General features: G+C 40.1%; 1 protein-coding gene across 1 annotated transcript in view; it reads left to right on the top strand.

Moving 5' to 3' along the window:
• Window positions 1–2,861: 2,861 nt before the first annotated feature.
• The window catches only part of enpp2 (ectonucleotide pyrophosphatase/phosphodiesterase 2), a 39,505-nt gene continuing 28,717 nt past the window's right edge, over window positions 2,862–13,649 (top strand). The window contains exons 1-7 of the mRNA XM_084356548.1: window positions 2,862–2,939; window positions 3,846–3,951; window positions 9,707–9,862; window positions 11,259–11,384; window positions 12,779–12,839; window positions 12,988–13,085; window positions 13,173–13,252. Of these exons, the coding sequence (XP_084212674.1) occupies window positions 2,922–2,939; window positions 3,846–3,951; window positions 9,707–9,862; window positions 11,259–11,384; window positions 12,779–12,839; window positions 12,988–13,085; window positions 13,173–13,252 (645 nt within the window). The 5' untranslated portion in view covers window positions 2,862–2,921. The remainder of the gene's footprint in view (window positions 2,940–3,845; window positions 3,952–9,706; window positions 9,863–11,258; window positions 11,385–12,778; window positions 12,840–12,987; window positions 13,086–13,172; window positions 13,253–13,649) is intronic.

Here is a 13,649-nt window from a genome sequence, read left to right as displayed (position 1 = left end):
CACAGTACACTTTTGGAGTGGGTGACAACAGACAGCCTGACTGCAGCAGGTAGGTCCTAAAAGCAGTTGCTGCTTCTGTTCCTGTGCTGTGACTCTTAGTTACTTGTTTTGAGTGTGTAGGTCGGTGAAATGCAGCCCCCCCCCGCACAGAGCGAAAGAAAGCCCAGCTCGTTACATACAGAATACATCACATAATGTAAGGAGTTGTGCATGCAGAGCTGTTCAGCTTTGCTGATGAGTAGCTGCCAACCTTGTTCAAAACATGGCATACAACTAAGTAGTTTTAGGAATTCATCACTTTAATATTGAAACATTCAAGCAATTATATATACTGAACATTTTATTTCCACACTTGGAGATTAAAGGTGGCGGAGCTGTACAGACATGGTTGTAATCTTTAACGTTACTCTGACCTGTCCAGCAGAGAGCAGGCAACTTGGGGTTAATCTGCAAACATTTCTCCATCATCAGAGATTTCCACCTTGGAAAGGCAACTCCAGTGTTTATTATTGCTTTATGCAGTCGTTGGTCCCGCTCTTGTTTAGTGTCTTGGAGTTTCGTTTCTTCGACAACGATTCCTGTGATTTTCTTGTACACAATAAATATGATCTGCCATCTTTTATCAGAATATGCTTTCAAACTGCTCACAATACAGATAGTTTGGCAGGAAACAGCAGCCACTCGCTCTTCTTCGTCTTCCAACCGGTGCATTTCAGGCAGCCGCCCACTAAATTTAAAAACATGAAGGGCCCTCACTAGTGCCAGGTTTGTCTGTTCTGGGCTACTGTAGAAACATGGTGGTGCAACATGGCATCCTACGTGGAGGGAGACCCACTCCCTATGTAGATATAAACGGCTCGTTCTAAGGTAATTTCAGGTGATTATACACTAATTAAAACAAACTTGTGAATTTTATATTACATTTCTGCCAATTCTGTTCTGCTAGATGCCGCTACATGTTACACACTGTACCTTTAGTGGTAATCTCGAAGATTTCCGTTTCGTTCTCTTTGGCGACACCGATGGTGATAAGCGGCAATTGCAGGTGAAAATGATATTTACCAGCAACCTTATTATATGGCTTTACTCAAGAACCTTGCAGACTGTAACGTCAGCATTAGCTAGCTAAATGTTACCTGACAGCTATGCCACACATACAATGCAGGCTGCTTGAGTCAAGTTCGTCCGTGCTAAACAACCAGATAGTCAACTAGTCTGATAGGGTCTGACTTAGCTTGCATATTTTCTGAGGTAATTTGATCATAGCTAGCTTGCTAGCAAAAAATAAATTACCCTGAAATGGTCCCATTCGTTGTTTGCAAACCTAATGACTTCCACAAAGTTTCATGAAAATTGCGAAAATATAACCTCCTTGGCAGAGGTAACGAACTCACTCTGTTCGGTGACTTGGTAACGTTACCACAAAACAAGGCCCACAATTTAGGTAGAGTAGATTTTATATTTGACATGATAAACTTTAGCAGTACCTACCAGTCCAAGAGAAAGAGAGCCACATCTGTATCTCCCCTCAGTCCCTTTTCTTTCAGTGCTCTCCACCTTAGCAAGGCAACGCTGATACGAACTCTGGTTCTTCCTTGCCGATGGTCACCTTCCTTTTTAGACCGTTTACCTTCTTCTGAATGTCTAATTGCTTTCTTTTTCTTTGGAGTTGCACCTGTTTTTAAAGATTCATCATCAGTTGTTATCGTGTTTTTCTTTGTTTGTTTGCCATGACTATTCAACGCCAGCAGAGACCAGGACAAACAAAACTGTTATGTCCCGTGCGAACCACGCCTCTCCCTGGCCGAAGCCACTGCTGGGTGAACGCGACACTAACTGTGTGCTGCTTGTGATATTGTTCGGGAAAGTCGCCACCCACACCCAGTGTACATCTTTGGTATTACAGCAAATGTAAGGGCTTTCATCAGTGGGCCGTAGGCTCAATCATCATTGTGTTACCACATTTGGCGATAGATAGTGACTGAACAGATATTTATTTACATGAAAATCTTCCAGATTATTACTTTAAATAAAGAATTCCATATAGGTCACAAGACGTATTTGCATTTAATTGTGTAGCAAAGAAAACTTTTACGTTTGAAGCCTCGAACATTGATGCAGGGCTGCCACAGGCTAGGCACAAAATTCAGTAAAAAAAACCAAAAAACAATAAAACCGAAAAAGGTGGTGGTTTAGTTTGTGCTCTGCAGCAAAGCACAAGAGACTTGCGGCAGGCCTAGTCTGCCTCTGGTCAGTTAGTCGATATTCACAAGGACCAAAGGAGACGAAGAAGTAAATCTCCCCACCAAGGGAACTAGCATCTAGCATTAGCTACACTGAACTGTTCTCCAAGAAACTCTGTTGCTTGGAGCTAGACGAATTTCTCCGGGGAGCTCAGGGACAGGACATGATTATAAATAACCTTTAATGTTTTTATTACTGTTCGATCTTTGAATATTTATTTTAATATAATCAAGTTGTGCATTACTTTTAACACCACCAAAGGAGCAGCTTTCCTCAGGCTTGGAGACTCCTCAGTTCATCATCCCTGCTTTGTTTTTTCTGTCGTGTAGTTTATAAAGGGACTAAACTTTTACAACAGGTGTTGTAAAATGGCAATAAATGAACCTTACCTTTTTTTAAGGTATGCATACAGGCTGCAGTGAAGTTATACTGCTGCTCCCCACCTCATCTTTCTTTCTTGTTCTCCCTGCACACCTAAACCATGGCGGAGACAGATCAGCAGCCCTCCTCCAGCCCACCACCAATGAGACTCTGGTCCGCACATTGAGCCACCTCCCCTCCTCCCTCCTCCCTCCTCTCCTCAGCGGTGCCCCTCTCCGGCGGTTCTTCTGCTCGGAGTCAGCATCAGTCACTCTCCGACCTACAGCACAGGACTGAGCCCAGCCCGACAGAGGAGCATGTTGCTGCAGAAACTGGTACGGTAAGAGTCTGCAAGTGTAAGCTGTAACTTGAGGTCAGTTCAGAATGCAGGCATCGCTGCGCGTAAAAGCGCTTGGAGTTACGCATGAAACGTCTGTTTTGGTAGTTCGCGCTTTCATTGTGGCCGAAGGGACATTTTCCAGCTCTTCTTAGCTCTTTTCCCGGAACACCCCTGCTGCTCCTCCCTCCCTGCTGCTAAGCATTTGCAGAACAATTGTAGATTTGTCTGTCATTTTCCAAGTGGCGAACGATTCAAGGCGGTTGTTCTGCGGATGCGGGTGGTCCCAGTTCAGCCCCGTCAGGTCAGCGGCTCAGTCCAGCCAACATGCCTGCAGGAGGAGCTCTGTGGACCGGTGTTGTTCCGGCTGTCACTCCTAATGTAGCAAACTTTAGGATCAACACTCAACACATTTTCCAGCACTATGCGATGATAACAGCATGTACTCTGTACAGTCAACTAAATGTGACTGTACGTGAGGATGTCCATTTTCTGCCACTTCATACCTCCACTCCTTTACTTTATTCTCAGCAGATATAACTTGAGTTATAAAGTACTTTGCAGATTACTTGCTGAATCAGAGCCATTTTTAATTTTGGGGGATTTGTTTTGGGCAACCGGATGAAACAAGTCAGCCAGACCCATAGTATATAGTACTGTACATGTATGTTGATGTTTTTTGTTTTTGTTTTTGATACTTAATACTTTCTACATTTAATATCAGATACTTCCAGACTCTCCTATGGAAGGACCTGGTAGTCTTACCTGAGAGTATAGCGTCTCATACTTAGCTTTTGTTTCTCCTGTGTCAACTGTCTAATAGAGAATAAACCTCATGACCTTTGAAAAGCCTATGCAGCAGTTCTGTAAATGACTGTAACGTCATGTGTTGTTGCTGTCTCAGTTTGTTTGGATCCTGTCAGTCCTGTGTGGCACTGATGTGTGTTGGGGATTTGTCTACAACCGGCCCAAACGCTCAGGAGAGGACGGGACTTCGGCCAGGACAGAGTGTGAGTACACTCGTCTTGTTACTAGGAATCATTGAGAACATCTTTGAACTGCTTGACCCCGAGCTGGCAAACATTCACACAACTGAGTTGGGCTTGAGAAATCTGTCCTACCCTCACCCACTTCCTTGTGGATAGTAGGCAGTAAGCCTGGATTGTCTGTCAAATAAAAGCAGTCCACTGAGTCAAATGTTAGAAGATGTGAAGCAGCACACTTAAGGTCTGTCTCCTTTGGTGTGATACAATTTCCGAAAAAGTAGCTTTTTCTTCATTCTGCTTGAAATGATGTGACACAGTATGGGTCCCGTACCCTTAAAGCAAAGAAATGTGTGCTTGAGACTCTTCCTCGCAGGTTGTGTGTGTCTGAGTTGTGAGCACTTCCCTTCACAGACTTTAACATTGTAATCATTTCTAGAGCTGTGAAGGTTGTGAGTCTCACATTCCACAAAAAAAAAGCAAAGATTTGAGAAAAGTCTGAAAAACTTTTACCTGTTTCCAACCCTGTTACTTATCTTGTGACCTTTTGGATCAGTTATAGTAGGCTGCAACTGAAGATTATTTTAATTATTGTTTATTCTCTTCTTGTTTTATCAACTAAACATCTGGTCTACGAAATTTTGTAGAAGGAGAGCCCATCCCAGTTTACTATAATCCAAGTTGATGTGTTCAAATGACTTGTTTTGTTTGACTAATAGTCCAAAAAATAAAAGAGATTCAGTTTACTATCACATAAGACAATTACATGAATCAGCTTATTGCCCTGCATTATACAATATTTAAAGGCCCAGTGTGTAGGATTTGGTTGCTGGTTACAGTTGGCAAACAATAAAGTACTGCTCAACTCACCCTCCCCAACAAAAATGCGATGCTCTCTCCAGAGCCAGTATTTGATGGTCTCTTCTGGGCAACTGTAAAAACATGGCAGTGCAACAGGGTGGACTCTGTGGAAGATGATCTGCTCCCTCTATAGAGGAAGAGCAGAGAAGGCTCAGTCTAGGGTAACGAAAACACAGCAGTTCTTAGCGTCAGCTTATTGTACGCTAATGCAGAGTTTTTCAGCCCTGCTCCTGGGGGCCCCTGTCCCCCCTGTTTGAGATGTTTCCCTGCTGCAACACACCTGATTCAAATGATCAGCTCGTCATCAAGCTCTGCCGGAGCCTGATAACGATCCACTCGTTCAAATTAGGGGGAAAAACACCTCAAACATTCAGGACATGGGGCCCCCAAAAACACTGCACTAATAATAACACAATGAAGAATAATCTATTCCATTTCTGCCAAGAGACCACCCTAAATTCTACATACTAGACCAGCGGTTCCCAAACTTTTTTAGCCGCGCGCACCCTTCTATGTCCCAACCGGGTTGACGCACCCCGAATCCCCCACACCTTCAAAAAAAAACAAAATGCAACAAGCTTTTTTATATGTTTAATCATGCTCAAATGACCAGAACACACATATAATAAAATAATCACGATCACAACAATGCGCTCTGGCATTTGAATTAATCTGAAACACTGTAACACAGTTTCAATATAATGCAACAAAGTTATGCGCAAGCTTCCACTTTTAAGAGCAAAGAGGATGGATGACAGGCTCAGGACCAGAGGCAGAAAGCAGATAAATTGGGGAAACTGTAATTGTGTAATTATCAGACCGCCATTACATTTTTCATGCACCCCCTAGCGGCACCACACTTTGGGAATCCCTGTACTAGATCTTTAACTTTATGAAATGTAGTTGTTTTATCCCAGTGAGCAAAAGTGCTCTAGATCACGTCTTTTAGACGTCATTTAAGGACATCCAAGACGTCTAAAAGACGTCCTCTGGGGAGCCAGAATGAAAGTTTTTTATACGTCTTTTCTGGACGTTGTATAGACGTTTATATGTTGTTTATTGACTAATTCTGGCTGTCAGTGGACGTCCAGATCATAGCCAGTATGAACGTCTATTCTCAACTAATTCTGTACGTCAGTGGATGTCTAGATTATGGCCTGACTATTGACATGGCCAGGCCATGATCTGGACGTCCACTGACGGCCAGAATTAGTCGATAAATGACGTTGAGAAAAGACGTCCAGTCAGGCCATAATCTAAACATCCACTGACAGCCAGAATTAGTCGATAAACGATATATAAACGTCTATACAACGTCCAGAAAAGACGTATAAAAAACTTTCATTCTGGCTCCCCAGAGGACGTCTTCTAGACGTCTTGGATGTCCATAAATGACATCTAAAAGACGTGATCTAGACCACTCTTTGCTCACTGGGATGCAGTGTTGTAGATAAAACACTCAGTAGTTTGTGCTACATTTGAAGTGTATGCATGTGTACCAGTATATATAATAATTACGTCATACTTGTGCTGACCAGTGCTGGGCAAGTTACTTCCAAAATGTAATGAATTACTAAGAATTAGTATTTTTTTAATATTTTTATTTTCATTGAAAGAAATAAGTAACTTAACAGTATTACTGTATGTGTAGAGTAATGCATTTCTAATTACACTACTTTTGCGTTATCAAAATCACAGCAGAAATACGTCTAGTCATTATAAAATGGAAGAGGGTCATTTTGTTTTCATAGCAGGTAGTTAAAGCACAGAAGTTCAAGACAAAGGATCAAAGTCTGATAAATTATGAGTATTTGAAAACTTTGTGCTATTTCTGGCTGTAGAGAATTCTGTCAGCTTTCCAATACATAAAAGTTTCTGATAAACTCATAGTAATGGGACTATACACATTTAAAACACATAATAACGCTCATTATGCTGTAATAATATTATTGAAATCCAATTGCAAACGTGTCATATTACTTTGTTACTGGTTAAAATAATTTATTACTGTAATGCGTTATTACCCCCAACAGTAGTGCTGACACAATAAATCGTATTATGCAAAAAAGTTGTCGCATTGACATCTGAGAAATGGTGATGGATATTTTGGAAAATTTTCTGACATTTTTTATGCTAAAAGACAAACTGAAAAAACATTTAATTGATTGACAATTAATCAGTCATGGAAATAATTGTTAGTTGCAGCCCTACGTCACCACACTCCAAATATTGTGTGGTTTTCTGCTGTAAAATGCATGAGAACAATATAAAAGGGCATTAAGCTTATGTAAAAGCTCCTCAGAACTGTGTTCATCACACGTTAACAACACACGTGTTCAGTAATGCAAACCTGAGAAAAAATTCACACAGTTTAATTTAGTTGCCAAAGTGTGTGACTGCAGACCATGTGAAGTGTGTTTTGGAGCTGCATTCATGTGTCTGAGCCAAATGTGGGCAGGACATGCCTAAAGCTTCGCTCCAGGTCCAAGACACACGCAAAAAAAACAACTTCTGAGTTTTTTTCAGAGCTGAGTAAATCTTGAATCCTATGTGAGCTTCAAGTGCAAACAGTCACACCAACGTCAACCAGAGTGACACAGGTCCACCTCCGGCTGTCTCCAAGATCCCTCCTCCAAACATAAACGGCATGTAGTTAGATGAGAACAACTTTCCACAACTGCAGCTCCGGAAGAATTTGTCCTGCTCAGTTTATTTGCTGGGTTATTTTCTATATGAAGTGCTTCCAGTGCATATGAAATGAGCGAGCAGCAGTATGTGGTGGTTGTGGGGTGGTTACAACGGATTACTGTGACCCTGTGAGGAGAGAGAGTGTGTTTGAGTTGCTCTACCTTGAGTCAATATTAAGAGAAGCCTGGAGCTCATTTTTTGCTGCAGATTCTCAAACCCTGTCGGCATAACAAGGTAGAGGTTTGCTTCACTGTGTTGTAGATTGTCATAGCAACAGGCCAGGGAGTTTGCTAGCTGTTTATTTTGCTACATTTTTACATGAGAAGAATTTAGAAAAAATTATCTGTGAATTTGTGTGGGTGTTAATTTGCAAAAAAAATAAACATGTTGTACAACTCTTATTCCATGCTTTACTCACAAGGTTTTCGGCCATCTTGTTTTCACCAGGGCGGCACAGCTTACAGTTTCTTTACGGTCCATCAATGAGTATAGAAGACTAAAGAAATCAGCATAAATCCATAGCAAGATTGCGATATTCTTTTCAAAAACATTTTTTGCAGATTACAAATTTTATTCTAAAAACAAGACAGGCAACATTACGAGCAAGTTTTACTGTATGAACAGGTTGATGCGCCATTTTTTAGTATAAACTTTAGGCTTTTATTCATCCCACATCGGGGAAGTAGACAGACATTTAACAAGTAGACTTAAAAATACTAAAAAAGATTTAGATAAGAGAAAGAAAAATTTGAAATATAAATATAAATATTGCACAAAATATAAATATTGCACAAGATGGCAGAGGTAGAAGTAGAAAGTAGTGCAAGATAAGTAGGTGCTTATGGTGCTACATTAAGGGTTATTGTTGTAGAACAGTCTGACAGCAGCTGGAATGAATGACCTGCGGTAGCGTTCCTTTTTACACCGTGGGTGAAGCAGTCTGTTGCTGAAGGAGCTGCTTAAGGCCCCCACAGTCTCATGCAGGGGGTGAGAGGGGTTGTCCATAATTGATGTGAAAAAAAAAATGACACAGAGTAGCAGTGAGTCTTATAGGAAAGAGGGTGTTGAGACTGTAACTCATCTTGAGCCTATACTGCTTTACCAACTGGCTGGGCAGCATAAATGATCTAAAGTGTAACACCTCAGTTGCTTCACATAGAGTACCTACAGTACACATGAGTGCCAGCACGCTTAAGGTCGGCTGATTCAGTGGATTCTTGAAAAGCCAGCTAAAGACATGTGCCTTTCGACAACATTTGGGTACAGGCCCTCTGGCAAATATCCACAGGAAGGAACTTAGGGATGTGCTGTATACAGCAATAGTATACTGTATAGCTTGTGACATTATAATCATTAGGGCTGCCCAATATGGTAAAAATATATATAATGATATAATCATATTGCGATTGTTGTGACAAACAAACCAAACAAACATGTTTTCTTACATGTGGAGCGCAAGATTTGTACAGTAGGTCAGGACATCTCTGCAGAACTACAGCACTTCTTTATAACGCTGTTCTGGTACACATTTGAACTTTATCAAAAAATTTCGGCTTCTGAGATTTGGATATGGTACTTTGCCAAATTGCAATTTCAAAAGTATATTGAGTCATTGTGCAGCCCTAATAATCATAAAATCATTTTTACATGTATCAAGCTGTCATTGTTAAAAGAAGGGTTAGGGTTCATATGAATAGACTGCACAATCATAACTCTACACAATCTTGCACAAACTTCTGGTCAGTAGTTTGTAAAGGATGCAAAAAGCATGTCAAACACATGGCATTGTTTACATAGGTTAATAAGACATGGGGACAACAAGTCATTTGTACACATCAGGAGACTGGGTAAGAATCAACTTCAAATCAAATCAATATTATAGAAAAACAAACCTTAAACTATGACCTGTCAAATGATTTGCAATTATATCCTGCATGGGACTTAATTATTATTCAGGTAATTTAACTGTGTTTAACTATATGTGATTAAAGGGGTTAACTGGTTGTCACATATCATATTTCAAGAGATACATTTAATTAAAATGCTGCTGGTATTTTAAACTTACTGATGCAGGGAAACTTTTCTGCATATTGAAGTTCAAACAGTGCTCAGCATTGTTTGGAGACACCTTGGAGAAAGCTGTTCAGAGCCTCCACATCATACCTCCACATCTGCGAAATACAATAAAAGTGTATTTGTGTAACTGTAAACACTCTGTGTCTTTGGTCCTCAGCTCGCTCTGCATCTCACTACGTGCCGACCTCCGGCTCCTGTAGGAACAGGTGTTTTGAGCTGGTCGAGCTGGAGCCACCAAACTGCCGCTGTGACAACCTGTGTAAGACGTACAACGGCTGCTGCTCAGACTTTGATCAGCTCTGCCTGAGGACAGGTACTTAATGATCCTCCCTTTTTCTCTGCAAATTGTTTTGTTCTTACGATGTAGCCTTTAATCCCCTCTGTCTTAATACTTTCTTTAGCAAAATGTATCTGAATAAATTAGACTTTAGACTCACCAAACAGCACTGTGCATGTCTTGGTGTTATGATGTCTTCTTTTATTTCGAGTTAAGTTAATTAATAATTAAAAAGAAAAGTATCATAATTGAAACTCACTCACATTTTATAGATACCTCTAAAGTAGAGGAAAACAGGAATGGACATTTTGCTGTGGTTTAAAAAACAAAATGATTCTTCTTCTTCAGTGTGTTTGATCAGGGGCAAATAAAACCGGCTCAGAACAGATCACACATACATCGACATTAGAAGAATTCTCTAAATGTTGAACAGGAAGCAGAAAAAACACTTGAAGACCACACATATACACTCCGTTTTATAATTACTGAAAAGTTGCTTTCAGGATCGGGCATTGGGATGGTTGCTGGCCCGACCTACGATCCTAATGCATCAGTATTTGACACATTAGGAATGAGATTTAAAAATCTGCTTTTCTTACAAATAGCACCTTTAATAATGAACTTCAGTGTTGGTTATAACTGTACTTTGCAGTATGTTGCGATGCTCTAAAGCCATTTAGACAGACCCTGATTATTTTGGATCTAAATGTATTTATTTCTGCCCTGATTTACCTAGAAAATGACTGACGAGGCCTGATGATGATAATTATTGTTTTCTTTTGAAAAATACTTTGGCTGAGCCTTTTAATGAAGACATTTTTAAACTGATTGTCCAGCTGTACAATGTATTAATATGAGCTGGAAATGAGCTGTGGACTATGCATGGACTTGATGTGGGTCTGAACACATTTCTTATGTGTCTTACTCCAAGCAGTACTTGTTTGTTGCTATTCCTCGCTGTTCCTTGTTTCGTCTGTTGGTCTGTCAACATTTCCCCCTGCTACTTCCAGTGTTGGTGGTCTGATTTGATGTTCTCTCCTTCAGCCTGGTGGTCTCTGGCTTACCACTGCCTCACCCCGTAACCCTCCCTGTGCCAGAAAATGATGATATACTTGTTTGTGCTCTGGTCTTTACCCTTATGCTGGCAGATCCTACTTTAAACTACAGCTGTCATCTGGTGTTCTCATCAAGGGGTTTTGGCCAGAATACTTTCATTTTTTTCTGTGTTTGTCCCTTGAGTGCTCAGCAGTACAGTATGCAGCCAAACCACTCTTACATTAATATATCAACTTTCATTTGTCATTGATGGTGGTTCCAGCACTGATTTACCAAATTAGGTATAAATATATGAAGATTTTGAAGTCTGCATGTTTATTCCCTGCTGCTTTTTATGTTTTTTGAACTGACGTCTGCCTCGTGTTCCCGTGTACAGAGGGAGGTTATGAGTGCAGTAAAGATCGGTGTGGGGAGCCTCGTAATGAACAACATGCCTGCCACTGCTCTGATGACTGTCTGACCAGAGGAGACTGTTGTACCAACTACAAGACACTCTGTAAAGGTTTGCAGCTTTAAACCTACTATATGGAGTATGTATGTTGAAAATGTCTTATTACAGTACATACAATGATCTAAGGCTTGCTATATAGATCAGAAGTTTCCAGGACATGTCATATTTTGCACCTCTCTGAGCATGTCTGGAAACAATAATCTACCAATAACTAACTAACTAAATTATAGTGAATGCAATACCTAGTGAGCTGCTACTTTGAACAGTTTAAAAATGTACACCCAATTATCAACATCAGTCACTTTAGACGCTAAATGCTATGTTTATAGTGTTTTTCTTTGATAGAAATATGAACACTATCTGTACTTGGCTTGCATCAGTTAACAGCCCAAGTTTCTTTACAATCACTGTGTTTAATGTGTTTAAATTCTGGTCAGTTTTCCACAATAAGCTGACTTCTTAAACATCAAATGAATGAGACACTTAGTCTCTATCAGGTAGTGGATTTGAGAAACTTAGTTTCACCATCATCGCCAGATTCTCCTGAAGAAGCTGATTTCTCTGCTGCATTGTGTTTAAACAGGTTTCTAACCAACTTTTTACAGTTACGTGTGCATTACCAAGACTTTATGCAGGCAAAAAGTAATACACAATAATACACAGCAGTCTGTATACATCTTTATATTTAATATTTTTTAACAGTTGGTGCAAATCTTTTATACCGACTCTTAAATAACTTATTAAAACTTTTCACTGAACTAACAAATGAAATACATTTGTACTTTCTTTCTTTGCCAGACACCTGGCTGCAATTTCCCTCACAACAAATCAAAAAAATCAAACAGAAGTATTCATCTGTATGCACATCAGTTTTTAACAGTGCAGATTTTTTTTTCCTTATAGATAACTTATTTAAACCTTGCACTAGGCTAGAAACTAAGATTAGTTTCCTAATCAAAAGTGTTACCAAAATAATTCCATCCAGTCTGACTAAAATTGAAGACAAAGTAGCCTCTATAGTCAAAATAGGTCAGTTTGCACCACTAATCATTTGATTATTTCCTCAATTCAGATGCATTTATGCTGGCAGCTGTCCTTACTGTCTGTCTGGTCTGTCAAGTCAAGAAGCAGCAGTGATAAGTGATAAGAAAGCCATACTTCCAAAACTAGGCTGAAGATAGGGTTGGAATCCTGTCTTCAGCCTAAACACACTGATTGTCTGTGGTGGCTCAACCAGAGGTTCGGGGGCTAAAGCAGCATTTCTGAATATCTTTGAAGACTTTTGCTTCATTTCTTTAAACCAAAAAATACTGCATTACCAATACATTTGAAAACCAGGACTTACATTTATGTTGTTTTCACAGTTTCTAACCAGCCATGGACCAGCTAGGTTTGTATACATCATTCCATATCTCTGTCTCCGTCCTCTCATCTTTTTCTTTTAGGAGACACTTTATGGCTGCAGGATGAGTGTGAGGAGATCAAGACAGCTGAATGTCCTGCTGGGTATGTTTACATCTGAGCATTCAAAGAGAATAAAGTGATTCATCAAACAAGTGATGTAAAAAAAAAGCCTTGGTGTAGCTTTCACTCTGTTCAGCAATGTGCTGTTTTTTTCCTTGTTTAAACCCTTTTATATTTTGTGTGTGTCCAGCTTTGTTCGCCCGCCTCTGATCATGCTCTCAGTAGATGGATTTAGAGCTTCGTATGTGAAGAGAGGAAACACTGTCATACCCAACATCGAGAAACTGAGTAAGACCTGGACGGGATTTTGAGAGAGATTTAGTCGGTGTCTCTGTGCTAATACAGGAGTTTCTTTGCTCTGTTTTCCATTTTCAGGAACATGTGGAACCCATGCTCCGTACATGAGGCCTGTTTATCCCTCCAAAACTTTTCCCAACCTCTACTCACTGGCTACGGTATGGCACAGGAGCATTGATGTTGTATTCAACAATCATATTGTCAGTTGTTTTTAGTGTCATGTCATAGAAATATTGAACCACAGTCTTCACGGTTGTTACTCTCAGCTGTGTCTCAGAATAGAACTGCTAACTTTAGTGTTAAGCTCAAAGTACAGCTGAGGCTCCTATAGCTGAAGCTAATTTAACATTGCCCACTGTTGCCTGTTTCCTTTCCTGTGACTGAAACATCAATTTTGATGCTCCAGTATTTAGAGTTTGCTGTATATTGTACCACATTTGCTTATTAAGGCCATTGCTAAATCTAAAGGAGAAAAAAAGTAACACCAAAAAAAGTCCTGCTTAAAACTAACAAGCCTGACAAAGTAGTAGCAGTGGTAGCCTAACCCGCAGATTC

Source organism: Pagrus pagrus (assembly GCF_965226575.1).
Source record: "Pagrus pagrus genome assembly, chromosome: 7".
Classification (NCBI taxonomy): domain Eukaryota; kingdom Metazoa; phylum Chordata; class Actinopteri; order Spariformes; family Sparidae; genus Pagrus; species Pagrus pagrus.
The sequence above is the reverse complement of the archived record's forward strand: the minus strand, read 5'-3'. Positions and strand labels throughout refer to the sequence as shown.